Raw genomic sequence first — 26,287 nt, forward strand, 5'->3', positions numbered from 1 at the left:
TCTTCTTAGCTGTATATTAACGAACTTGATCTTTTTGGTCTTCAAACTTTTCAGTTTAATGATAATATAATCTTAAATTAAACAATTAAAATTTTATGATTCATTTTGGACTTATATATATTTATTCTTTCTCACTTAATCTATAAAATATTTCCTAATCTTCACTGTAATAATAGTGGGAGGGGGAAATTAGAGATTTCATTAAACGTTATATCAAGTGAATTCACATTTTTCCATTTGAATAAAGATATTTTATTTATTTTAAGAAGGAAAGAACAACAACAATTACATTGATTATGGAAATATAAAATTCCTACATTAATTTATATTTTATTTTGTAAATAATCGTACAATGAAGTAAAAGTTATACAGACTTTTAACTATATCATGTCTTGTAATACACTAGTCACGTTTAATTAAGTTATATCTAAAAATGTTTACAGTTAAATTTATTACAAAAATAATATAGTTACAATAAAATCTTATTAAATTCTTAAAAATGTAATTATATTTTATTAAAATTTAAATTTTATATTAAAAAAACAAAAATAACATAAGTGAGTAAGATCTTGAAGCAAGATCGTGTTTCACGCGATATAAAAATGCTTAAAATCTTGTTAAATTTTTACAATTTTTAAAGAATTTTAATTCGGTTTTATGATTTTTTATATTAAATTTAACTACATTTTATAAAATAGTTAAATTTCTTATTAATTTTATCGTGTTTTGCATGGTGTATGAAACACGATCTTGTCTCAAGACCTTACTCCCTAATGCGGATCTACTTCAAATATTAGCTTAATTCACATCTTGTACTATTAGTTTTAGTACATAAAATACATCATTCGATCTACAAATATTTTTACAGCTAGCTTTATATACTTCTATCGTTTTTTTTTATAAATAAAAAAAAAGCTAGTTTCTATACCACCATTTTGTCATCATTTGTCAACTGCTGTAATATTGAGCTTTCGGTTATATTGGAGAAGTTTCGAAGCTCTTCGAACCGTATTTACAGACTACTTGTTGCTTCGAGAATAAAGTAACCCATTGAATGACTAGACGAGGAAAAAATCAAAAAAAAAAAGAGGAAGCTTTGGTCTGCTTCCTCCCTCTTCAAAGATGTTAGATCTACTATTCGTATCGTATTACAGTATGTGAGTGTATTGTCTTTTGCTGCTCTCCCCGGGGATGGTCTTTTCTCGAATTGGTCGCGTCTAGATTAATGACGCGGCTTTAGCTCGAGTAGTGAAGTAATCTGATACTGCCGTTAACCCCGACACCCCAATGTAAACAATGGTATGTTTACCTTGTCTGAGAACTTTTAAGTGTTGTACTTTCGGCTAAAACCGCTCTCGTGTCTTCCACATAATGATGTCCACATTAGCCTTGATGAAGAAATAACAATAAATGTTGAAATTGTGCGCTTTTTTTTCACGAGGTGATCAAAGATACGGCGCTCCGAGATCCATTGTTGTACCACATTGTTTCGTGTATTTTACGAAATCGTGCGTGTTAATTCCTTACATTTTAAACTTACTCCTTAATACTCTTCTTAAATATTCAGACTATATCGTTATCAAGCTTAAAATTTCTTCTAACTAAAGCATTGTGTATTAGTATGAAGGATTCTACCAAAAAATCGAGAGAAAAATAATTAGTCGCTCTTGTTTTTTTATGTTCGTGTTTTTTTTTACTTACTACTCCGCATATATTTCATTTTATTTGCTTGTATATTTTTGTTGTTTAGGCTGTATAAAATGCAAATGGGTACCGTTTTTCATCGAGCCAAGCTGTTCAAATCGTTCCACGTCAGACTTGGGAGAACTTTGTCCATTTGTCTTCGAGCCTCCCATAACACTACATCAAATGCAAATCTCTAGATTCTTTACTACTCTACGCCGTATGTAGTTGCGGTGTTATGCAAAGTATGACGTGTCGCTCCGCATCACCTAAGATAGTAAAGGTTCTAGACTTTTATGATTGGTTTAAATAGATTTTTATGTGCAAAGACGAAAATAGGCTTGTTCTTCATCTCATATTTTAAAACTCGAGGGTTTTTTTGACGTGAGTAAAATAATTACAGATGCTGACTAAATGTTTAAAAAAAGGGAGGATTATAAATAGATTTATAATGGTATTAGAAGATGCATTATTAAATTAAAAACAAAGATCTTTTCATTAAACGTTTGAACGTTGACTCCTCTCGATTGTATTCTAAACGAAACTGCTTTGAGCAAAATTTATCTGTTATCAGTTTCTATTGTAATTTAGAAAAGACTTTTGTTTGCTCAAAACGGAAATTAAATTAATCCAATTTGAATATTAATCCTCTGTTTAAAATTAATAAAAAAAAGAGATGGAAGAATTCTTGTTGGCTTAGTTCTAACAAAAGTCGTAACTTCTACAAACGGTCGATTTAACGTCGGTATTTAAGCGATACAAAAGATTTTAATCCTTCTCCAACGAGCCATTGCTGCAATGCTTTATGACTGATTCGACTTTGATGCCAATGTTTTATATCTTCCGACTTTATCTTTCGACGAAATGTTGCAGAGAAAGTTTACCGATTCACCAAAACTATTGTACTTAGTTTAATTATGGCTTCGGTATAGAAATCTATACAATTCTATGCTAATTCTCCGGTGGTGTCGAGATAAAATGTATTTAAAGTCAATCCATTGTTCTTAGGGACTCGCATTTCTTTGCCAACATTCTCAGAATAATTGAGTCTAAAATGGGAGAAAAAAAAGGAGTAAATTTCATGCTTTAAAAAATGTTAAATATTAATATAAAAATTATTTAATTTTCGAGAAAATTTGTATAGAATTCCTTACACTTTATTGTCCGAACTCCTGAAAATTTCAAACTATTTTAGATATAGCCTCAACGAAAATACACGGACAGACTCGCCCACTTATTCGGTTTGAGACACACTAAATAACGCCAAATAGTGACAAGAATAACTCGATATATAAAAGAATAAGTTAGAAACTGGAAAAGACACTGAAAATGTTTTCATCTCGAGCTATTTTGGGGGATATTTTCCAAAAAAAAAGGGGAAAAATTATACACGAGGTTCTCTTAATCTCCATTTCTCATACTGTTATTACAAATACAAATTTTCTACATAGAAACATGTTTTTGGATAAGCTGTTAAAATATGAATTCGCTAGAAAACACACGCTATTCTTTGAAAATAGGATAAATTCCTGCGTATAAATCGCCGAAAACGTTTATGCGCTTATTTCTCTTATTTTTCATCGATAATTCACTTACAGGAAAAAAATAAAATAAAAAATAATCAACCTTTCTCTTCGACTTCTTTCTGTCAAAATTCTGTATGAATATATGTATTATAATAGAATTGTGGATGCTTTTCGAGTGTTATTGTGGAACGAGTGTCATATTTTATTAAAATCTCAAATGTATTGTACTTTTATAACTTATGAAAAATATATTTTATTATTATTCTATTAAAGTAAATGAAATATATGGATAAAATAATAACAAAATATATATTTTTGTAATTTTTTTTTTTACATTTTAGAGAGGTATTATTAACTCAAATCTCTCTCTTAAAGTATTCTATAATGGTTAATGCTATTAAAGAAAGGTTAAGTTTTAAAGATTATATATATATATATTTATTTATATATTTAAAAGATTGTTAACTTATAAATGTATATATAAATTAATTTTTTTACTTAAGTTTTTTTCGAAATGAAAAACAGAAAATTGATTTTTTGCATTCGTTCGTGCAAATCTTTTGATTGACGATGTTAATCTGTCTGGAAGAAACGTGTTCGGACTTCCGCTGCTTGGACAGCTCCAAAATCGATTTTTTAATGCATTAAATAATGAAAGAATGCTGAAAAATAAATTCAATATATTGTCCCACAAACTGTCATTTATATAAAAGTAAAACTTTTTATTAAAAGTATATTTTCTTACATCTAATCCAATGATATGTAAATCAACTAAATTAGTTTATTCAACTTTTATTTATTTATTTTTTCTATATATATATATATATATATATATATTTAAAATCTTTTATTCTATTTTAAAATGTTTAATTATATTGTTATAATGTAAATTAATAGACTTATTTACATCTTTTATCACGATATCGATCTGTCACGTATTCAATTTACAATTTAGTAATTATAATAATCGATTTTTTTTTTATCCCTTTGTTAATTGTTTGTTTTTTTTTAAATTTAATATTTAATCGTATAATTCAGATTATTTTCTGTTTTGATAGCTGTTTAATATATTGTTTTACTATTTATCTATTTATATACAGTACTTACAATACTAGACTATTGTTAATACTACTTCTGTATAATTTGCTTCATTTATAAGCTAATCCCAAGAAATTATAGAATTTTCTATGTTATAATAGTTAATCTAGAATTTAATTAAATTAATTTTATTTGAAAATTTTAATTTAGAATAGTTTCCCAACTAGTAGATTGCGATCCCTTCGAGAATAGATAATATTATTTATCAATGTTCTTGAATCTAAAAGGTTGGAATTCTTTGCTCTGGAGAAGAATAATAATAATAATAATTATTATTATTATTTTTAATATAAATATTTTTAATTAAAGTATTTAATTAACTTTAAATTTTATTTTATTTAAATAATCAACACATATCCTCCTGAAGGTAAGATTTTAGTAGATCATAAAACTACGAAATTCTGATTTTATTTTCAGCTCTTGAGTCAACATTTTGAAATTTATAATATCTTCAGAAGTTAGATATTTAAATAGGTTATTCCTGAGCACACGTAGAGTAAATTATATTAAGAATGGAGTTTTAAATATATATATATACATATAAAGGTCTAAAGTGAGAGAGGGAAGATTGAATCTGGAGGATCATTTGCTCCAAGGTTCACATGATGAGAAATGTATCAGCCTTATATTTTTCAAATTTCCCATGTTTCTAATCACGCTACTAACAGATTTGTTGCCTTCTTTTTTTTTGATAACTCATTTTGTCTATGTTTTTAACTCATTCTTTTTATGTCACGGAAGATTTTCTATTCTCATTTTTTATCGCAATTACTCAACCGTTTCCGTTTCAACTTTAGATATGCCAAGCTTAATGGTTAATTTTTCTCCCACCCTCTTTTTTTTATGAGAATCGTCCTAGCAAATTATAAATTATATCTGTTTGAATTAATCAGTTTTTTTTTTTTTTCCTTAAATATAATTTACTTATGGATATATTATACGTTTTGGTTTGTTTTAAATGCACATCTTACTTAAAATTTTGATTATTAATAAAGACAGAAGACTGATTTAGAGACTTAGATTTATTTGTGTTGGTTTCTCAACAGGTAGGTCGCGATCCTTTTGTGCATAGAGAGTTTCATTTATCAGTGTTCTTATACAGTAATGGTTGAGAATCGTCGCTTTAGAGGAGAATTATGACTATTTTCAATATAAATATTTAAATAATCGGCAATTATTTTTCATATATTCCTCTCGAAAGTGGATTTTTAGTAGGTCATAGAACTACAAAATTCTAATTTTATCTTCATCTCCAGAGAAATCCCGAAAATGTGGGGAATTTTTTTTTCCTCTTCCTCTTTTCTACTTATTTATTTTTCTAAATTGAAAATTCACAAATATTAAAATCATTCTATTCTTAAAACCAATCGAAGAAACGTAAAGCGAGAACTTCAATTTATTTTCAAATAAATCATTTTTTTTTTAAGTTACGATTTTATTCGAAAAATAATGCTCATTCGTAATATAATAATATATTTAGGAACCACATTATGATGAGAAAAAATCGAAATTCAATATTCTTATTAAATTATCTTGAGTAAACATAAGTTGTGTACAGAAAACAAACTATTTTTTCCTCATTTAGAAGTCATTGCAATGACATCTGATGCTTCCTCTTCAAGAAAAACTATTCTATAACGATGTTAATTAATTTCTTTAATGTAACCCTAGTAATTAATAAGATTCACTCAAGTAAAGTGCTTATGAATGGATACTTTTATTTATAATTCTTCTATACAAATTCCATTAAGTTATCCTTTAAGCTAGACTTCGAAAACTTTTCTTATTTTTAATCTGAATATTTTTTGTACATACGTGATGCTTGATAAATGAGATGTTTTACGTGCTTAATACAGAGATTCGGTTCTTGTACAGATATAATATATAGATAATCGGGTCTTTGTATGGATGTGAAAATTGTTTCGTATCGATCTGATGTAAAATAATTAAGTCTTTGTACAGTTTATACAGGCGTAATGTTGAGATAACTGTGTCTTTGTATACTATTCATTCTTTTGTGCAGATCTAATACAAAGAAAATCATGTTTTGTATGGTTCTAAATATTATTTTATACGTTGAGATAATCAGTTCTTTATCTGTAAATTATTATTTTGTATATAACTCATTGTTTTGTACAGATACTGTATACTATATGGGTAATCTTTGTATATAAGCCTATATATATAAATATTGTTTTATACAGCTGTAATAGATAAATCAAATCTTTGTACAGACAATCTTTTGTCGGATATAAATGTTAATTTGTACACATCCACAATCTTTGTAGAAAATTATAATACATGGACACACAGGCCATTGTAAAGACGAAAACATTTCTTAATACTTTATTCATTTAGTATCATTATTTCGTCTGTAAGTAAAATGTATCGGTTCTTAAACTATGAAGGAAAATTTTTTTCATTCCAGAAATAGTTTCTCTCTTCGAAGAATTTCAAAGATTGTTTCTCAGCCTAATAAAGACTGAACGAAAACTAAAATCCCAAAGACGTATCCAAATTCTGGTTAGAAGGAAAGAATCTTTTAAGGACTGGTGCTTCACCTGGGTCCATCAAACATCACTTCTTTCCCCTTATTCGACCATTCGTATTTAATGGGAAGCTTGATTAGTTGTCGTAATGACATTACCGCTTCACTGATTGCTTCCTGTTTGTCAGAACTGGGAGATGGCTGCGGGCGTTCTGTTTTTCAACCACTTCTTCGATTTTAGTTTTCACTCGCTTTTCCACTTCAACGAGAAATTGTAAGATGGAAATAAGAAGAAAAAAATGAATTTTTTGTGTCATTTTTTCAAATCGTACAGAAGGACACGAAGATTATAAGTCGCTCTTCTCGTATAAAGTGATCGAAACGAAAGGACGAGTTTCGAGTGAATTATTCGAGTTACAATCGATCTTTATCGATTAATAAAAACGCGTTTGATTATGACATAAGATTTCTGAAGGAAATTCTGTTAGGACACCCGGAGTTAGCTATACCTGAGGACTGCAATATAACATAAACCAGTAATTGTCGAGGAGGAATGAAGCAGCGGGAGAGCTTCAAGCTGGAGTCCCTAGCTTCATTACACACTTCAGTGCCCCTACGTCCGATAATAGGCTTAGTCTGTGCAGCAGGTTGTGTAAAGTCGGCCAGATTGGGAAATATGTCTGTTTATCTCTGAGGCAGACCCCGCTCTGTTGGATGCCACCTTGCTAACTAACTATGCTGCTACAAACGTCAAATCTACTTTTAAATACAGTATATTGTTAGTTAACGCTTATCTTTAATGTAATAATAAAATAAACTGAAACATTTGGTATTATTTTATTTTAAAAAACATTATTTTAACTCGTTACCTTATGAGAACAGATGAACTATCTTTAAAAAAAATCGATTAATTATTTTAACGTAGTTCCAATTAATCAGTTTTAATGGTTATCGAAGAATTTATCGATTTTTTTAACTAGATAATTCGTTTCTAAATATAGAAATTTTCTCATTTTTGGCTAATATACAGAAATATAATAAGAAAAGCACGTTAAGAGATTTGCAGAGCTATTGTTTACTTCGTACTAAGAAGATCTGTAACGCGTTGACAGATAAAAGGTTTGAAAATTTTTGACATAAAAATCAATTTCTTTGTACTGTTGGAAGCCTTTCTGTAGATTAGCGAGATTTTTTTTTATTATTTTATTTTATTTTTTATCGAATTTTCTTAAGAGACGTTTGCTATTATGGTAACGGATGCTGAGAGAAGATAACATTTGTTGCCATCTTATTAACTGTACTCCGTTATGGCTGCTGACAGAATTTCTTACAGAATTGGCAGATGGAGTAACACTCTAAACCTGTCAAAAATAAACATTTTCTTCTCTCTCTCCCCCTGGATATACAGTATATAATTTATACAATTATTATTTTATTCGGTATTTTTATTTTTTGTAGAAAAACTTATCAGCGAAACTGTTAAATTGACATGTTTACTTCTTGAAAGAATTAGCCTACTCCTCGTTTGAAATTTTATTATACTAAAGTGATTTTTAGAATTGTATAATTATTAAATTTAAAAAAATATAAGTGTACTTTACGACTTTTTTTTTTTTGAAATGTAAGGAATAAAAACCGAACATTAGAAGAAGCTTTGAGATATTGGTACATGGAGTCTATTGATTGCTACTGTCGTTGCAAAATGACGCCGAACAGTTTATTAATTCTGGCCAGGTGCTATTTAAGTAATTTGACGACAGGAAAATGTCAGAAGAAGTAATTCACAAAGTCATCAAGTCTCTAGTTGTGATCTGTCAGCATTATCTCGGTTGGTTTCTTTGACGCGAATCCCTCTACTCGCTGCTTGGGTGGTCGATCCTCTTGCTCCTTGCAACACACTCTTTCTCTCTTCTCCTTCTAGGCTTTCTTCCTTAAGACATGCATCATTTCCAAGTAGATATTACGTTCGGATGTTTGTTCTTTGCTTGGAATCTTATAAGTTTCGAGAGGGAGTCGTACTCATTAAATTTCGCTTCTATGGACATGTAATTTAAAACAAAACTTTGTCCTTCTCTTAATAACCTAGAACTAATTTGAATTCTCTACGACAGTATCCTTTATTCATAGTTACTTTAAAATGTTTCAGCAATATGTTAATACTGTTTTTTTTTTAATCTAAACTTAGATGAATCTATTGAAATACTTAAACGCATTCAAAATAAACGAAAATGTCTATTTATAACTCAGCATAAAATATCTTTTATTTACAGATTTATCTTATATAAACATCAAGATAAATATATAATGCTAATAATACTATTTTTTCTATCAGTAAACTAAGTAAAATAAATTCAAATTGAAAATTTTTTTATTTTAATATTAAAGGTCGCGCTTTACTTACACGGTTTGTTTGTATTTAGAAATACAATGAAGAAAGGAAGAGTTTATTTAATAAATTTTTAAATATCAAGTAGAAAGTAATATATATAATTATTTCATAAACGAATAAATTGTAACATTTAACATTTAGTTTTATAAATGTTTAATATCGGAATATTAAAGATTACATTACGTTTAAATCTTTCATTTTAAAATCATTCAAGATTTTTTTCACTAGCTTTGAACACTTTAATGTTTAAATTTCCATGAAAGACACTTTCATTTATTTCAATATTTAGATAAACTATTTAAATATATTTTCAATTTATCAAATAACTATCAATACTTATGAAATATTCTGTAAGCAATAAATAAAATACAGTATTTTAAAATATATTCTAATATTAAATTATTTTCTACCTAAATTTATAAATTTAAAATTTTGTATATAAAAAATTTATTTACAAAAAGTGTTTTCAAAATGCATAACATCTGTAAGATCAAACGATATTTGTGAAATTTTATCCTTTTTCCCCCTTCTTCTTCTTTTTTGTTTTTTAGCTAATTAGAAATGAATTAAAAACAAATTTGGTATTAGAGGAAATCTTTTAATATCGTTGAACTGTTTTGAAAAAAATTTAAAATATGATAAATATTTTACGTATATAAAATATTGAGGACGAATCGAATGGCAATAAACTAAGCAAAAGTTAAAAAAAAAAAAAAGTTTAGATATAAGTTGATACGATAGAAAAATTTTTGAATATCTAGAAGAAATGTTTATACGTTGATTGGTTGGAGTTATGATTGTCTTAACGACGATTGGTCGGAGTTATGACTGTGTTATCGATTGAATGTAATCACGTGTATATATATCGATTAATAGTTTAATAATTTTTGTTAATTTTGAATTAAATAATTTATATTTTGTCTAATAAATTTTTATCAGAACTGCATTGTGTTTTCTTTTTCAACTGAATAACTTTTCCTGTAGCATTTTCCTCTATAATGTTTGGATATAATTAAATGTATTTTGCATTTAATTCAAGGAAAGCATTTAACAAAAGAAACTGCTATTTTTATTATCGTGAAAATCTTTTATTTCAGTTGAAATAAGTTAAAACTTAATGGGAAATAATCAAAATTTCTCAAATGTCTCAGTTTTAACTTGCAAAGAAGGTAATGGCGTATTTCGTTCTCAACATGGATTTCAATCCCTTTAGAAACACGCTAACATTTATGAAGAAAGGACCAATTATTCATCATTTATGAAGATGAGACTGTAATGTAATCTAAGCCAAGTTTATGACAATCATTTAAGCGTGCCACTTATTTTTATTTCACAATTTAAAGATGAGGAAGAAAAGTCTAATAAAGCAACTAAAGTGTGATATTTAATATGACTACTTTAGCAAAATATGTGCGAGCTTTAACGTTGTTACGATTGAATCTTTTCCTTCTTTATAGAGTCATCATTTTCTCTCTCGTATAAAGTAAATATGTAATATAAACGTTAATAAAAGTCGTTGATATCGAAGTTTATCATCTTTCGGTATTAAACTTTAACTGCTACTCTTGGGAATAGTAAATTTCATACGAAATAAATTGTTTTACATGTTAAGGATTAATGAAATAACCCAATGAAAAGTTTATGATCTAGTAACAAAGTCTACGACATAGAATTATAATTGAATTACCGATTATTTGTTAACCTGTTGATAGATAATGGGCATTGCAACGTGTTTTAGATAGATTCAAAGTGATTGACTTCGATAACATTTAATAATGGTTGACACTTTTGTTCGTGTTTTGTTTGCTTAGAACCTATTGTTAAGTTTCCTTATCTGTATTTAAATCTGTTTCGCATATTGTATACAAGTGACCATTTATACTAATTACTAATTAATAAATGATCCGGACGATCCCTATGCTTTTGAATGAACTTATCAAGAAAAAATATGAAAATTGACTACTATTTTAAGCTTAGTTTATTCAACGAAATCGTTAAATTAGATTTTTTTCGAACGACAAGTAAAGAATATTTTATTTATGATACATCGCATTAAAACGTAACGCGATACAGTTGATATAGAAACGTATTACATTTACTTTAACTTTTAAAGTAAAAGAACGAAGAAAGTTTTGAATGAAAGTAGGAATAAAAGTTCTGAATTTAAGATTACGTTGCTTTCGCTCTATTATAAAGGGTTTTGGATGACTGAAATCATGACATACACATGATTTAGCACTGAACATTACTCATAAATAACCTTTTTTGTAAAGTGATGTGGAAGTAGCCGGATCATTTGTCACGTTAAACTGTTACCGTTCATCAATACCTCCATTTTCTCGATCTTTTAGTTCGCTTCTGTGATTCTCCTTGTTATGCTACTACTTCATTACATTCTATACTAAGGATATAAGATTCCAGTCGTCGACGCTCTTTGTAAATATTCATAGGTAATTTACAGAACAATGCATCATGTACCAAACTCGTCTTTCCTTCCGGTATGCTACGTCACGCTGTCGTTGTTCTCATCTCAACTCTCACAGGCATTATACAAATTATCAATACCTCTTGTCTGTTTAAATGTCAACAGCAAAGGACACTAAACTTGTCTGTTTGTACTCCTGCTGTTTTGGATAGTTGCTGAATTCACTTATACTGAATCATGTTTCTCGGATTCGTGGACATATATAAATGCCATCATTGTAATTTACTAGAAGTTATTCGACACGAGAAGACGAAATTTTCAACTCTACGTGATTGGAAGATGCGATAATCCAAATTAAGGACCGTTAAAATAACTTCCTGTTGATATCTTATGAGGTCTTTTACTTACAGCAATAAAAACTATCGGTGTAAAAACCGAGTGTAGTCGATGGTTGTTTAAATTCTATTAAAAGAAGTAAATGCAGAAGGCCTATTTTTTTGTACCAAACCGCGTACCGATCTCTGTTATAATCGTAAAGAAAAACACGAATCTTGTGCTCATCGTCCGATTTTTTTCCAAAGAGGATTTCGAGATGTTTTCTTCGAAATGGCACCAGATAATTAGACGTGGTCTGCCAATAAAAAAAAGAAAATTTCTTCATTCCAGAGCGAAAAGAAAGGAAGGAAAAAAAGTCAAGTATCAGATCTATTTGAAGCAAGAGAACCAGCTTTGTACTTTATCCTCTTTAATCACCCATTACGTTCAAATCGCGCAACTTGTGTCCTGATGAAAGAAACCACGTGAACTGTATGCGTTACCAATCGATACCAAAACCTCCACTCCTGCAGAGCTGGGTCGTGCGAGTCGTCAAACTAAAAACTTGATTTTTCTTCTTTGTGTGCCTTTTTCTCTAGCTCTTCGAATATCTAGAACCCCGTGAAAAGACTCCATTGTCTCACGAAACTGCTATCTTGGTTTTATCAGGCAGAGCAACCGAAGGGAAAAGAAGATATTTGTTGACGTCCTTTGTTCTGCTCTCTAAGAATGATAGAACTGACTGAGGCAGACCGTCCCTGCCTCATTAGTTCCTGCCAACGAAGCTACTGTCTCTAGGGGAATATTTGACTAATAAATTTTGCTATTGTGATTTAATGTTACTCTTTAGTTTCGTGCAAACTTTGGTCACTCCCGCGTGCCGTTAATGCTCTACGTTTCGCCATTTTGTCACACGCTTCGTGACTTTAATCATTTTCTTAAACTTTTAACGAAAATTTTAACTAAGTTACACAATAATTGAATTCGTTTCGATTATTTTGCGACTTTCCTATAATTGAATTTCATCAAACGATAATTTAGCAAATGAATAAAATAGAAATCTCTTCTATATCCTCGATGGGAATCGTTTGATAAACTCGACTTGATATCGAATGGCCGTGTTTCATTTGGAAAAGTATCAATGTTTTCAATGGAATTGGGGACGAATGTTGATCGTTATCTTCAATGACTTCGAATTTCATCTTGATGAGATTATTCGACTATCTGACTAAGTCACAGAGATCATCCAATTAGAGTCAGAGTGAGTCTCTCCCATGGGATAGCTCTTCAAAATGGGCAATATTGGCGCAGTCATTGGTATATCCAACTCGTCGCTTTCCCCTTTAGCTATTGATTTGTGGATATAAAATACTTTCTCTGACAAAATTCTTTTAGTAATGTCTTCCTGTGAAATATTATCTAAAGCAATTGAAACTTGTAGTGTCAAACTCGATAATTAAATAACAGAATTCAATTTTTCATTTTTAATATTTCAAATTTAAAAAAGAAAAAAAGAAATTCTTTTTATAAGTTTATAACTATTTCTTCGCGAAGAATTCCTTTCTAGAGAAATTTATATTAACCATTTTCCTGATTAGTTCGGATAAGAAACCAAGTTAACTCGTAATTTTGTTTTGTTATGTCTGTCTGGAACGGTGTAAATCTTTCGAAAAACCTAGTTAAATGGCTCTGGAAATGGTTTCTTTTGTTTCAGCTTGGAAGTTTTTCTAATATTTTATCGTCTCGCGTCAATCTCGGAGACTCTGTACGTCCATTGTACAAAGTATATACTACTATCCTTCTATCTATTGCTACCAATTTTCTAATTCATCTACTTCCTATCATTTATCATTCTTTCTCTAGTACGGAAGTTACTTATAAAATTGTCTTTCTTCCCATTCCATTGTGTAGATAGAAACTAAAATTGGCTACTGTTTCCCAAACAATTGATATTCTTCTCACATTAGATCGTGGGTACTTTTTTACTCTAGTTAATTAACTATATTCCTCCTCTCTCTCTCTCTCTCTCTCTCTCTTAAAAAAAAAAAAAAGGGCTGATCAAACTCACACTTTTTCTGATCCACTAGTCTTTAGTAGCAAAAATATAAATAAATTATACATTAAACTTTGTAAAAATATAAAAATTATCCTATTTTATACAGAAATATCATCAAAATTTCTAAACTTACTCCATAAATTGCTGGATATTTTTTTAAAAATACCCATTACATTGTTCTTATCTAAAAATTTAATTATATAGCAGGAAACTTTGTTAAATAAATTTATTATAGCAATTTTTGTAAGTCTGATTTTTGAGAGAGAAATTATAAAAATTTCTCTTTCTAGCGATTTATGCGCTAAATTTAATTTCAACGGAGTGTAAATAATAGGAGAATTTTCTGTAACATCTGCTAATGATACTTTTTGGTCTTTTATATATATATATATATATATATACATATACAATGTTATATTTATAGAATTTTTTGGGGGAAAAAAAGGGAATTTAATGAATTGAAAATTTATTTGATAATAGTTTCTTTAATACATTTTTTTTCCCTTGTGTTTTCGTATAGAACATGTTCACGATTTCAACTGTGGCAAGCTTTTCTACCGCACATTTTACATCGATACCAAGAAAGATGCATTATACGTTGGAGCTATGTAAGTATTTCTTTACTTTTCTCTTTTACATAAATTACATCGTTGCTGCGGGATCTCTACCTCTTTCCGCATACAACTAGATGCGTTTGGTATTGAATGTGTCACGAGAACCAAATCGACTTTTACTTGCTTTTCTCAAACATCGTCATATCGCTTGATATCGCATCTAGGAGGATGGAAACCACGTGGTTTCTTCGATACGCAACATTTATTATAACAGAAAGAAGGGAGGAAAAAAAATACATCCCCCTCTCTACCCTCTCCACATAGCTTTACAAATGTCAGCATTCTGAGAGAAAAATAAAAAAGAAATATATATATTTTCCCTTGCTGTTTACATTAAAAGAGGGGTGCAAATCGAGGGAGGAAAATGTATTAAAAAATAGTCAAATATATATTTTTTCTTCTTTTTTTAGAAATTGTTTATATTTCTACATCTGTATTGAGATTAGTTTAAACTTTGCTTTCAATATTTATTATTTTATATGTAAATTTAGTGTGTGAGCCTAACATAGAACTGATGGCACAAAGAAATTTATTTTCGTGGCGTGATATCACGATCCCAAACGTAAAATAACATAAAATATTTATGATTCGAGTTTTTTTCAATTAAAATCTATGGAAAATTTCGGTTATAGCGAATGTAAATCGGTTAAGTTTCAGTTATGTAACGTAGAAAGTGTACAAAACAATATTTTTACGTAAATAATAAAAGTTTTATGGATTCGGAAGAAAATATATCTATTAAAAGTAATTAATAAATAATGTATAATATTTTATCTGTAATGTTTCAATCATAAAATGAAGTGAATTATACGTTATAAATTGTTATTTGTATAGATTTTAATCTAAGCTGTATCTGGCCAAGTTATAAAATAATGAATAAAAGTGCAGTTTGTGTTTGATAAGCTTTCTCATAAAGGTTAATAGGTTATAAACAATTATTTATGACCCAGTTTTGTTCGTATATTATTGTCATTATTAATAATTCACATTAAGTTCCCTTTGTAGAATCACGAGATTCTTAATAATTACATATTGAAGAGAGTTTAAGGAGGTAATATATTGATGCCAATATTAGATACTGAAATATAAAGTATATATGTCATATGTACAGTAAGGTGTAAGAAAGTACAGTAGTAATTATAGTAAGAATATAGTACAGTTAGTGTATAAATTATCTTGAACAATTCAAATGTTTTTAATACATTCATTCTGTTGTAAATATACTCGTAATATAAAAAAAGGTTATTTTATTATATAAAAGAGAAGAAATAAAAGCATTCAAATAAACTTCGTTTTTCTTATTTTTAATTTTTATTAAATAAAAAAAAAATTATTTTAATCTTGTATACGTTACGTCTCGAACTCGAAATCTCGAGATGCGAGTAATCCGGATGGAATACGACAAAACTAATATATTCTATGATATTTAATATTTACTCTGCCATAAGAAAACGTTATAAGAGTTATTGTTTGCCTAGCCACAGGAAACCGAGATATCTTCCTTTCTATGTGTATAGTTTGTAGTTTCTATAGGCCATTCCTTATACAGTCAGTACACACATTCAGAATAGCTTCGGAGGGTGGTCTCGAAGCCAGATCCCGTCGACTGACATAGCCTTGGGGACAACAAGATATTTCACTCGTCACCGGCATTTTATAAATCGATCTCGTCTCTTTCCAATAGATAGCTCCCGGTTATCGGTACCCTCTTACGTAATAACGTCTCAGAAACCTAGTCGCTCCCCGGGGCTCCATCCCAACTATTATTATGGGTTAGATGGCGAACGTTATGAAATATTTGATTAGAAGTTCGAATCGCGCGAGGAGGATCCGAACCCCAGTCAATCAGCGTTATGATCTATGTCTTCAGATAACACCGGTTTGAGTTGTGTTCAATGAAGAGGATGGAACCGAATGACAGCATTTAGAGATGAACTAGAGAAAGATAAAGCGAGAGAATAGAGTTGGGCTGTGTAAATATCGAAGAGATAGAGTAATGAACGGCGTGCACGTGCTATTTTTGATACCAGCCATTCCCTGGATGGATAGCTCACACCTAAAAACCGTCGAGAGTAATGGTGATGGATTGACACTCGGCCTATCTGCATGTTTTCTCATCCAGATAACGCTTCCTTCCTGCAATTGCCTGACAAAGTGATGCTTTCACACGAAACTCCGTCAACAAACACCGATCGTTTATACACGGGAGGAAACTAAATGCAACTTCAATTTACGGGTTATTTACTCATCGATTAATATTTTTCTTATTTAAATTAATGCAATATTTTTCATGTAATTTGTTTATTCAACGTGGAATCGTAACTTAATCCGCATCTATAACTTCAATAAAAAAAATCAATATTTTTAACTGGAAATTTAGAATAATAATAGTGTTAGCCGATACTTGACAGAAATATTGACTCGATGGTTCGAACTGGAAATCTGTATTTGCCAATTTTACGTAGCAGACTTGCTTCAAGCGTCTTTGTTTTTCTTTTTTCTCCCTTTCTCATTTTTTTATTTTCCTATAGAAATTGAATTAACTACAGTTTTCGAGAAGATTACGCTAATGTGAAAGGCTATAGGCCATTGCTAACAAAATCACAGCAACGGGACTAAAGTACACATCCATTAAGTCTTCGTCACTACGGATCAACAGCTTTTTAATGGCCACCCCTTAGCTAAACCATCAAAACTTATTTTCGACCCATTTGCGAGTGAAAATATTGCTCTTTCGCTTGTCTTTATTCTCCTCCCCTCTCTAAGTTAAACACGGGATGACGATGGTGGTGGTTGTCATGGCAGCGAGGAACAATCATGCAGAAAAGTGACACGACGCGATACTGGCAGATGGTCGGCACACTCTTTCCCAGAAATATTTATTCACGGCCTCTTAGTTCAATCTCTGCACTCCCCGCTGACGAAGCAATGAGAAATCACTCGGGTAGGATGACCGACGATCTATCTTCGACTTAGTCTCGAAGAAAGTCGTCAATAAATGACGTGACAGCCATCTCAACAGCATTGACTCCATTTAGAATAAGCCGAGTTTATATTCGCTTCTCGACCAATGATGATAACTCTGTTTCTACTACAGTTTTCATCAATGTACGAGAATAGTCGCCATTACTATTGAGAATATTCGTCAGCTTTTCAACCGAGATTTAGCCGTTTATATTCAGAACCACCATCATTTTGTATTGAGTTATCATTGACTTGCATTGAAAGTTATAGTTGAGAGTTATCGTTAATTTATATTGAGAGTTATTATCAATTTATATTAAGAACCATCAATTTGTAACGAGAACTATCGGCAGTTTATATTGCAATCATCATCAGTTTATATCTAGAATTATCCTTAATTAATACTAAGAGTTATCATCAGTGGTAATTCTCATCATCATCAGTAATTGATGATAACTCTCAACAGAATTATCATCAACAAAGATAGCTTTCTGTTCTACCGAGTTCTTCCTTCGTGATTTATCAAGACATTAATTGATTAGTTGCATCAATCTAACGGAAATTATTCTCTACGTCTAACAACTCTTAATCTCTCTCCATCCGATATTTTTCCTAATACGCAAAATTGATATTAATTCAGTTAGGATAATGAGAAATTAAAGTAATTTCATCTTAATAAATGAAATCCAACGAGTACTTTTTTTTTCCTGTTAAACGAGTGTCGCGGGAATAACAATTAATGCCATTCGATAAATAAACCGTATAGACTCATAAAATGTATTTTAATATGAACATAATTATTAAACCGAAAGCTTTTATCCAATTATTCTTGTTTCTCGTGGGAGAAACCATCAAAAATAATCGAAACTCAACTTGGAAATTCAACCGAAATAATTATAAAAGTAGTACTCTTAAACCAAGTAAATCCACCAGACGAAGCTCTCAAGTCGAAATTGCACTTCTTTATTTATTTATTTCAATTCTTCTTTTTATTATTATTATTTAAAGAATTAAAAAAAAAACTATATATAAAATTTTCTTCAAAATGGTTCGAATCGTTGGTGCAGAAACATTCTCATCACTAAGTGCCTTCTGACGAGAGACAATAACTTTATTCTTGTGTAAGTGCCAGACTTTTTGGAATCATCGACCACATTTTTGGTGTTATAATAGGAAGAACGAGCCATTACACCCATTTTAATAAATGTTAAAAGATATTTTTATCCGACATTAATAGTTTTTCAAAGTGAATTTTTCTTTAAAATAGGTATTTTTAGAACGATGCGAAGCCTTCTTTAACGCCGTCTCTTTACATCATAATTCACTATAGATAGATAGATACAAAAAAAATGATTAATGTATTATATATAGTAGCGAATTGGAAAATTTCTCTTCTATTATCCTCACCGGTTCATAAATTATCCTGTTTTGAAAATCAGAAATGTTTCGTCGCCTTAGTTTTCTTAATGTTTAACTCATCGGAGGGGAGGGGGTCGTTCTAAATGGGACACGTTGTACTTCAAAACTTGAACTCGTGAGGACTTGTTCTCATGAGTGTTGCGTGACCCGATTGAAAATGCGAGTGTGCTGCAGTTTTTAGCATGTCAGCTGTTTCAAAAAAGGAAAAAAAAAAAAAAACTCTTGAAATGATAAAGTGAGCTTTTATTTGACTACGTTGCTGCAGAAAGGTCGTAATTTTAAAGTGAGCGTTTGTTTTCTAAAAATAATTGAAAGGTCTGTCACGACGTCTGTTTTCAATTTCTCTCTTTTTAAATGGTATTTTAACAAGATAGATGCTAAAATATGTTGAAAAATTTAAGTATTTTTCCCACATTAAAATCGAGATTTTAAAATTTTATTATCAACCTATCATCGTGTTGTTAAAATTTTATTGAGAAATTATCAACCGTTTAAGTTTCCTATAATCGTAAAAATTCAAAAGCTCGTTTACTTCGTTTTATGGTTTAAAATAAAACTTTTTGAAGATTTATGTCGTTTATTCCAATTAATTCTACTTAATAATCATTATCAGATCCTTCTACATTGTTAAATTAACACCGAAGCGAAGAAATTAGGTTTATATAAAATAAAATTAAATCGAATTTAATATGGTTTGACAATTACCATTTTTCGCGCGTTAAATTACAAAAAAAAAATCGTTCGTTTAAAATATATTTTAATACTCAATTTTTAACATTAAAAAAATGATATTTTTGGAGTATTTTGCTGCCTTTTTTCGAGTGTTTACTACCCAAAATACCCATTTTTTGATCGCATTTAACATTAAAAAAAATGATATTTTTTGTAGTATTTTGCTGCCTTTTTTCGAGTGTTTACTACCCAAAATACCCATTTTTTGATCGCATTTGGAGTATATTTTTGTCGCATTTTACTCCAGAAATGATTATCTCAAATCGTATAGAGAAAAAAATAAAATCGATTTTTTGTAAATATTTAATTCGGTATTTTTGTATATTTCAGAAATAATATTTTATTTTATGTCATATCATTTACGATACAAAAATAAAAATAAAAAGAAAGATTTTTCAATTTGTAATCCTTATTTTCATTGATAAACATGGCACTAGAATGTTTAGAAGGCAAGCAGTATTTTTGCATTATAAATATGAAAAACACTTATTTAAATAGAAAATTTTTCATTTTTAATGATTTAAATTTTGATTAAAAATGAAAATATTTTTAAGTATATATGATATATAGGGAATAAAATAAAGGATAACAATGTAAATTTAATCTATTATTAAAGCATTTTAAAATATATTAATAAAGGGAAAAAGTATATGTACAACAGTACAGTTCGTTTAAGAAGAATATTTTATCTTTCTTTTCTGTTGTTCAGCATCCCGTTACTAATTTTATACTGCAAGCTTACTTCTATACTTGGTTCCCAGTAACTTATAGTGTATTTTACTTCCTTCCCCCTCGAGTTCTTTCATGAATTTCTGCAATTTCAAATTTCCATAGAAACAAGATTCCGACAAACATCGTTATTATTCTTTTCTTACAGGATTATTATAGTAATATATTCTTAACGGATAGCGTGTTCTTAATCTATTATTCAGCTTTAGAATAAGAAATTTAGACATGAAATTGAAGTTAGTTTAATAAAATTTTTCTATTCTGTAATCTTCAGTAAATTTATTTCATTGGTTTTGTAATAAACTAAAAGTTAATTTCTGCAAATTTTCACATCGTAAGAACGTTTTAAAAATGATTGGTTTAATAATTTCGTGATTAAAAATATTTATATTTAATTATGTTTATTCTTTAGAATAACGTTGATAGAACTTGAATTCGTTGGATTTTAGTTCATTCTTCACGCCAATAAATTCGTATATGATGCAGATTTGTTTGACTTGTACAATATTAAGCATAATCGGAATTTGTTCGCTTATTCTAATCTATCAAAACAAACTGACTCTAAGCACATGGTCGGAATTATTAAATTATTTGTCATACAAGCGAAAATTATATATTAACTCGCTCTGTTACACACCTGTTATATTTTATGCTAATGATTTGTAACCTATACTTAACGTTCTTTGCACTTAGTCTGGAAGAAGAGATTGCTAATTTCTATCATAATTCGTCAGCAAAAAACTAACTTAAACGAGTTATAATTATAGAGCAAATTTTATATAAATATTTATATATATATATAATTATATCATGAATTTCTCTTCTAATTTTACGCGTTTAAAAATAAAATTTTTATAAATATATTCGTGGTCTTTATATTTAAAAAAAAAAAAAAAAGTTTCTTTTTATAATTTGTGAGAGAAGATTTAAATAAAAATATTTAAGTTAGAAAATTGAATTGGATAATGATAAATTTCTATTTATTTTATTACTTTATATTTTAATATTATTAATTAATTCGTGTTTTAAAAGTGGATCGATGAAAAATTTCATAGTATTAATAGAAAATTCAATATTCTCATTTGGAAATAAGATTCATTCCTCTCTTTATTATCGTTATTGCCACGATACTTCTACAGTTTTCTAACTTTAATTACGTACTACAATTTCAATCCGAGTTGTTGTATTCTGTACAAGTATCATCCCAGCTATTCCATTAAATTTAAGCATTGACTTCAAATGCTTTCAAATAACATAAATACTTTTCTGTTTAGCATATTCTTTACTTACTTTTCTATACCTCTATTACACAAGTTTTGAACGAAATTGAATGCCTTTTATTACTATTTAAAAAAATTTTTTTTCTATATTTTTCCCCGTAATTTAAAAAAAAAAATTTTTTTTAAGCTTTCTATTCACATTTAGCCAAATCCGAATTTCATCTTTTATTCATCAATTTGTTCATTTTATTTGCACGAATGCGTTATATATTTTAAAAAAAAAACAAATATATTTTCACTATTTAATATAATTATAAACGTTTATAACTGTGATAAAATTATAAATAAAATTTTTTAAGATGATAATGAACCGTATTTTTGCAGCCATTTATTTTAAATCGTCGAATCTTCAATTCTAAATTTCCAATATTTCGGAGTTTGTGTGCAGTTTGCAAGCTTTTTTTTCCTCCCCCCCCTTTTTTTTGCAGGTGCAATTTTGCATTCTGCAAACAAAACTGAAATATTGAAATATGATGGATCGAATGTTGTTGGAGAACTTTGGCTTTTCCCATGTCGACTGTTCTTTAAATTCCAAAATGTTGCTTACTCTTAACATCCTACAGATAGGCCCTATATATATATATATATATAATTCCTTATTGAATTACAAATATATAATATATGATATCTGTATAATTTTTGCAAAAATCCCCTCCTCGAATATATCTGTAGTCATTTCTATACAAGAAACTATTATAAATAGAAGAGTTGTAAAAAAAAAAATAGGTCATTTGTAACTCTATACATAAACTTTTTAAATTTTACTAATATAAAACGATGTATTAATTAAATTTTACTATTTAAAATACAAAAAAAAAGTACATAGAGAATAAGTAGAAAATATAAGAGTAAATTTTAGGAAAAATATAAGTCATATTTTTTTGATTTTCTAAATTCACTTTTTCGAATAACAAACTCAAAGTTTGTTATAAACTTTTCAATTTTTTTCCCTTTTTTTTCAAAGTGGAAATTTGTTTTTGGATCAACACACTTACATTTTCTGAAAACAGATTCTGACTCTGCAACTTAATTTTTTTTTCCTTGAAGGTAGGTTACGTTATTGATTCTATATAAAAAAAAATTATGTTTATAGCGCATCATAGTTTAGTATAGTGTATAAAACGAGTTGATTATATCCATTTACAGTAACATGAACGAAAGTCGAGTTTCGATTTCCTGTGCTAATCAGTTAATAATTAATCTTCTGTTTTCCTATTTAATTTAATAACCTTGTAAGTTATATTCGAGTTACAAATTTGCATTATAATTATGATAAATTACTCAGTTTTAGAAATTTTCTTGAAACTTATCTGTTAAGTAAGCCGATTTAAGTAAAAGTATATTGTTGCAAAATTGGAAAATTCTTTGTTTCCTTATATATATATATATATATATACTTTTAATAACCATAACCTGACAATAATTTTGAAATTAGCATTGCTACCGTAATTTAAATTCGTGTGTATTTATAATTACTCTCTGCTGTGAATTTCTCTATCGATTTTTATACGTAATTCTTCATTTAAATATTATAAACAAATGGAAAAATCTTACTTATTTATTCATCGAAACAATATAAAGATAGTTTTGATGCTTCGTGATATATTTTAACTCAGTTGAAGAGTATGTGTATATATATATATATAAGCCCCTGCATATTTATATATATATATAATGTAATTTTTATCTGTGTAGAAATAAATACTCGTATACAAATATTATTTGTCTATAAAGGGTATAAATCATCGTCGTCATCATCATCTTCAACCATTATCAGTCCACTGCTGGATGAAACTCTCTGATCATACTCCACATCTGCCTGTCATGAGCTTTACGAGCTGTGTGCAGTTTGCATGATTTCCTCTCTGTTTGTCTATACATTCTTATTTTATATGCCTATATATTATATATATACAAATACAATGATAGAGGTAAATATCCCAACTTATACTGTACGTAGGCATACGTTTAATAAATGTTTGTATAAATTAAAAATAGCTGTAAAAATGTATATTTTAAATATAGAATTATCTTGTGTTTTATTAACTAATTATTTCATAACTAATTCTTAGAAGCGATTAAGTCCATAAGGTATTTAATAGATCAATCAAAATTAACCTTTATCTCTAGTTTTAATGCGATGATAAAGGAACCGTTCGATAGCTCCATTAAAGGAGTCAATTCGATTAATCCTTTAGGCTTTCTCTATAATGAACTAAATTAATGAAGATAATGCATTCTCTAGAAACTTATTTTATATATTTTTATACAGTATATATATAATTTAGTTTTTGTGTAAAAAAAAAAATACATTTTATTTGTGTTGGAAAGGTAATGATGATTGTTTCTTGTCCCTTGTTGGTAAAGAAATGGTGTCATTTCTAAGTTATCGATTAGTGTAGACAGTTCAATGAAAGAAAGAACATGTAGAAAACAAAACATTGGAAAGGGCTTAAGAGACAAAACATCAGTAAACAGAAATAGTTTTTGTACAACAATTCCAGAGTTATTACATTTAATGACGAAAAGTTCTTTACCTTCTTTTTTTTTCTAAAAAATATTGTATCCATTAGAATGATCTATTTTTATTTAGTAAAAAGAGATAAATAACTACAAAACATTTACTTAATGCTTACTTATTTATCTATGGTTTTGTTAAATCGATAATATTTAATTATAAAATGTTAAATAATTTAACATTTTATAATTAAATATCATAAAGTATTAAATAATTATTAATTTTTTTCGAATTTTCTCTTTGTTTAAATATTTTTAAAAATACTTTTTTTTTTTTTAAATATTAAAAACTATAATAAATAAACATCTTATCTCATTTAAATTTCTTTCATGTATCCATTTAATGAAGCTTTGTAAATATTTAAATGTATATTTTTATTTTTACGTAATTAAATTTATATATTAATTAAATATAAAAATATAATTTCTCTCTCTCTCTCTCTTTTTAAAATACATTTAATCAGAATTTTTATTTAATTAAATATATTTAAAGCTATATTTAATGTTTTATGGAGATAATAAACACGACTTTCGGTGGATTTTTTAATATAATCCGCAAGAAAAATATAATATCATCTTGAATTAAATTAGAATTTTAAATTTATTTTTCATCCTTTATAATAAACCCCCTTTTTTTATTTATTTCTTTTTGTGATTTTTTACACTTTTTAAAGTAACTCTTTTACTCGAGAAAATTAAAATAACAATAAATAAATTTTAATTTCTTTTTTTAATTTATAAGTTATTTTTTTATTTATATAAAATGAGAATTCATTATTATTTATTTTTAATTGTCGTCTCCCCCTTTGCAAACGTATGCAAATCAAAAATAACTGTACAAATTATAAAATCTTTTAAGTAAATCGTAAATAAAATTAAATGAAAAAAGTATATTTATATATTTTTAAATGTCTTCACAATAAAATAATATATATATATATATATTTATTATTATTGTATAATCGACTCTAAACTGTTATTTTTATTATTTTTTAAATTGATAATAGATATTTTAGATTAGTTTTATCAATATAATTGTCGTTGATCTACTTTAAAATTACATTAAGTAGAATGAATATTAAGTTTTTTACTCGATTTGATCGTAAATTTTCTTCGGAATATTCCATTTTTTTTTTTTTTTATACGAAAATTAAATCTCTAGATAAGAAGATTTCGTTTTATTTTTATCGATTTTTAATCTTTTCGCATCTATCAGAAAGTCATTGCTTAGAAAAATAAATTAAAAAAACAGAAAGCAAGAAATGTAATTCAAAAAAAAAAAAAATTAATTTTTAATTTTAGATTTTTAACAATTTAAAATTATTTTTCTACTAATTTTATATATCTTCTCGTATAAGCTTATTTCGATTAAAATAGTTTAATTCTAAATGAAAGATTTGATTGATTATTTCTAGATTTAGATATTATTATTATTATTATTATTATTAATTTTTTTTTACATACGTAAAAAAAATAATTTCATACTTTATTTTAATTAAAATTAAATTATTAAATGTAAGAAATAGGTACGAAATTCTGTTTTAATAACCGATATAACAATTGGTATAATTGAGTTAGGCCTTATATACATATTTTTTTTTTTTTTTTTAAATAAATAAAAAATTTATTACTTTATATACAACACTGTTTCGTAATTTTCTTTATTTTTTAATCTCTTAAAACACGATCAAATTATTTAATATTAAGCTATACATTTAAATCACTCGTATTTAAATCCACATAAGACTGTAAGCTTCGTCTTATGTAAAAGTACATTCCACTCGAAAAATGTAAGCTACTGTACTTTATATTTTTACAATTTATAGAAAAAAAAAATACATTGTTTTAAGAAGTTTTTCTGTTGTTATTTATACATTTATATATTACTTTAATTGAATTATTATTATTATTATTTTTTTTCTTCCTCTAAATATTCATTCAGTTTTACTACTTTCGTTAAAAAAAAAAAATCGTGTAAAATGAAGTAAAAAAAAGTTGGAAAGTTGTAAAATTTATCCTAAAATATTATATTTATTTTTAAATGAAATCATT

General features: G+C 27.8%; 1 protein-coding gene across 1 annotated transcript in view; it reads left to right on the forward strand.

Moving 5' to 3' along the window:
- Nucleotides 1-26,287, forward strand: part of LOC136989958 (semaphorin-2A-like) — a 109,713-nt gene that overhangs the window by 621 nt on the left and 82,805 nt on the right. Inside the window, 1 exon segment of the mRNA XM_067288266.1 lies at nt 14,501-14,588. Within this exon segment, the coding sequence (XP_067144367.1) occupies nt 14,501-14,588 (88 nt within the window).

The sequence above is a fragment of the Centruroides vittatus genome, unplaced genomic scaffold (assembly GCF_030686945.1).
Source record: "Centruroides vittatus isolate TY-2023 unplaced genomic scaffold, ASM3068694v2 scaffold_861, whole genome shotgun sequence".
Taxonomy (NCBI): Eukaryota; Metazoa; Arthropoda; class Arachnida; order Scorpiones; family Buthidae; genus Centruroides; species Centruroides vittatus.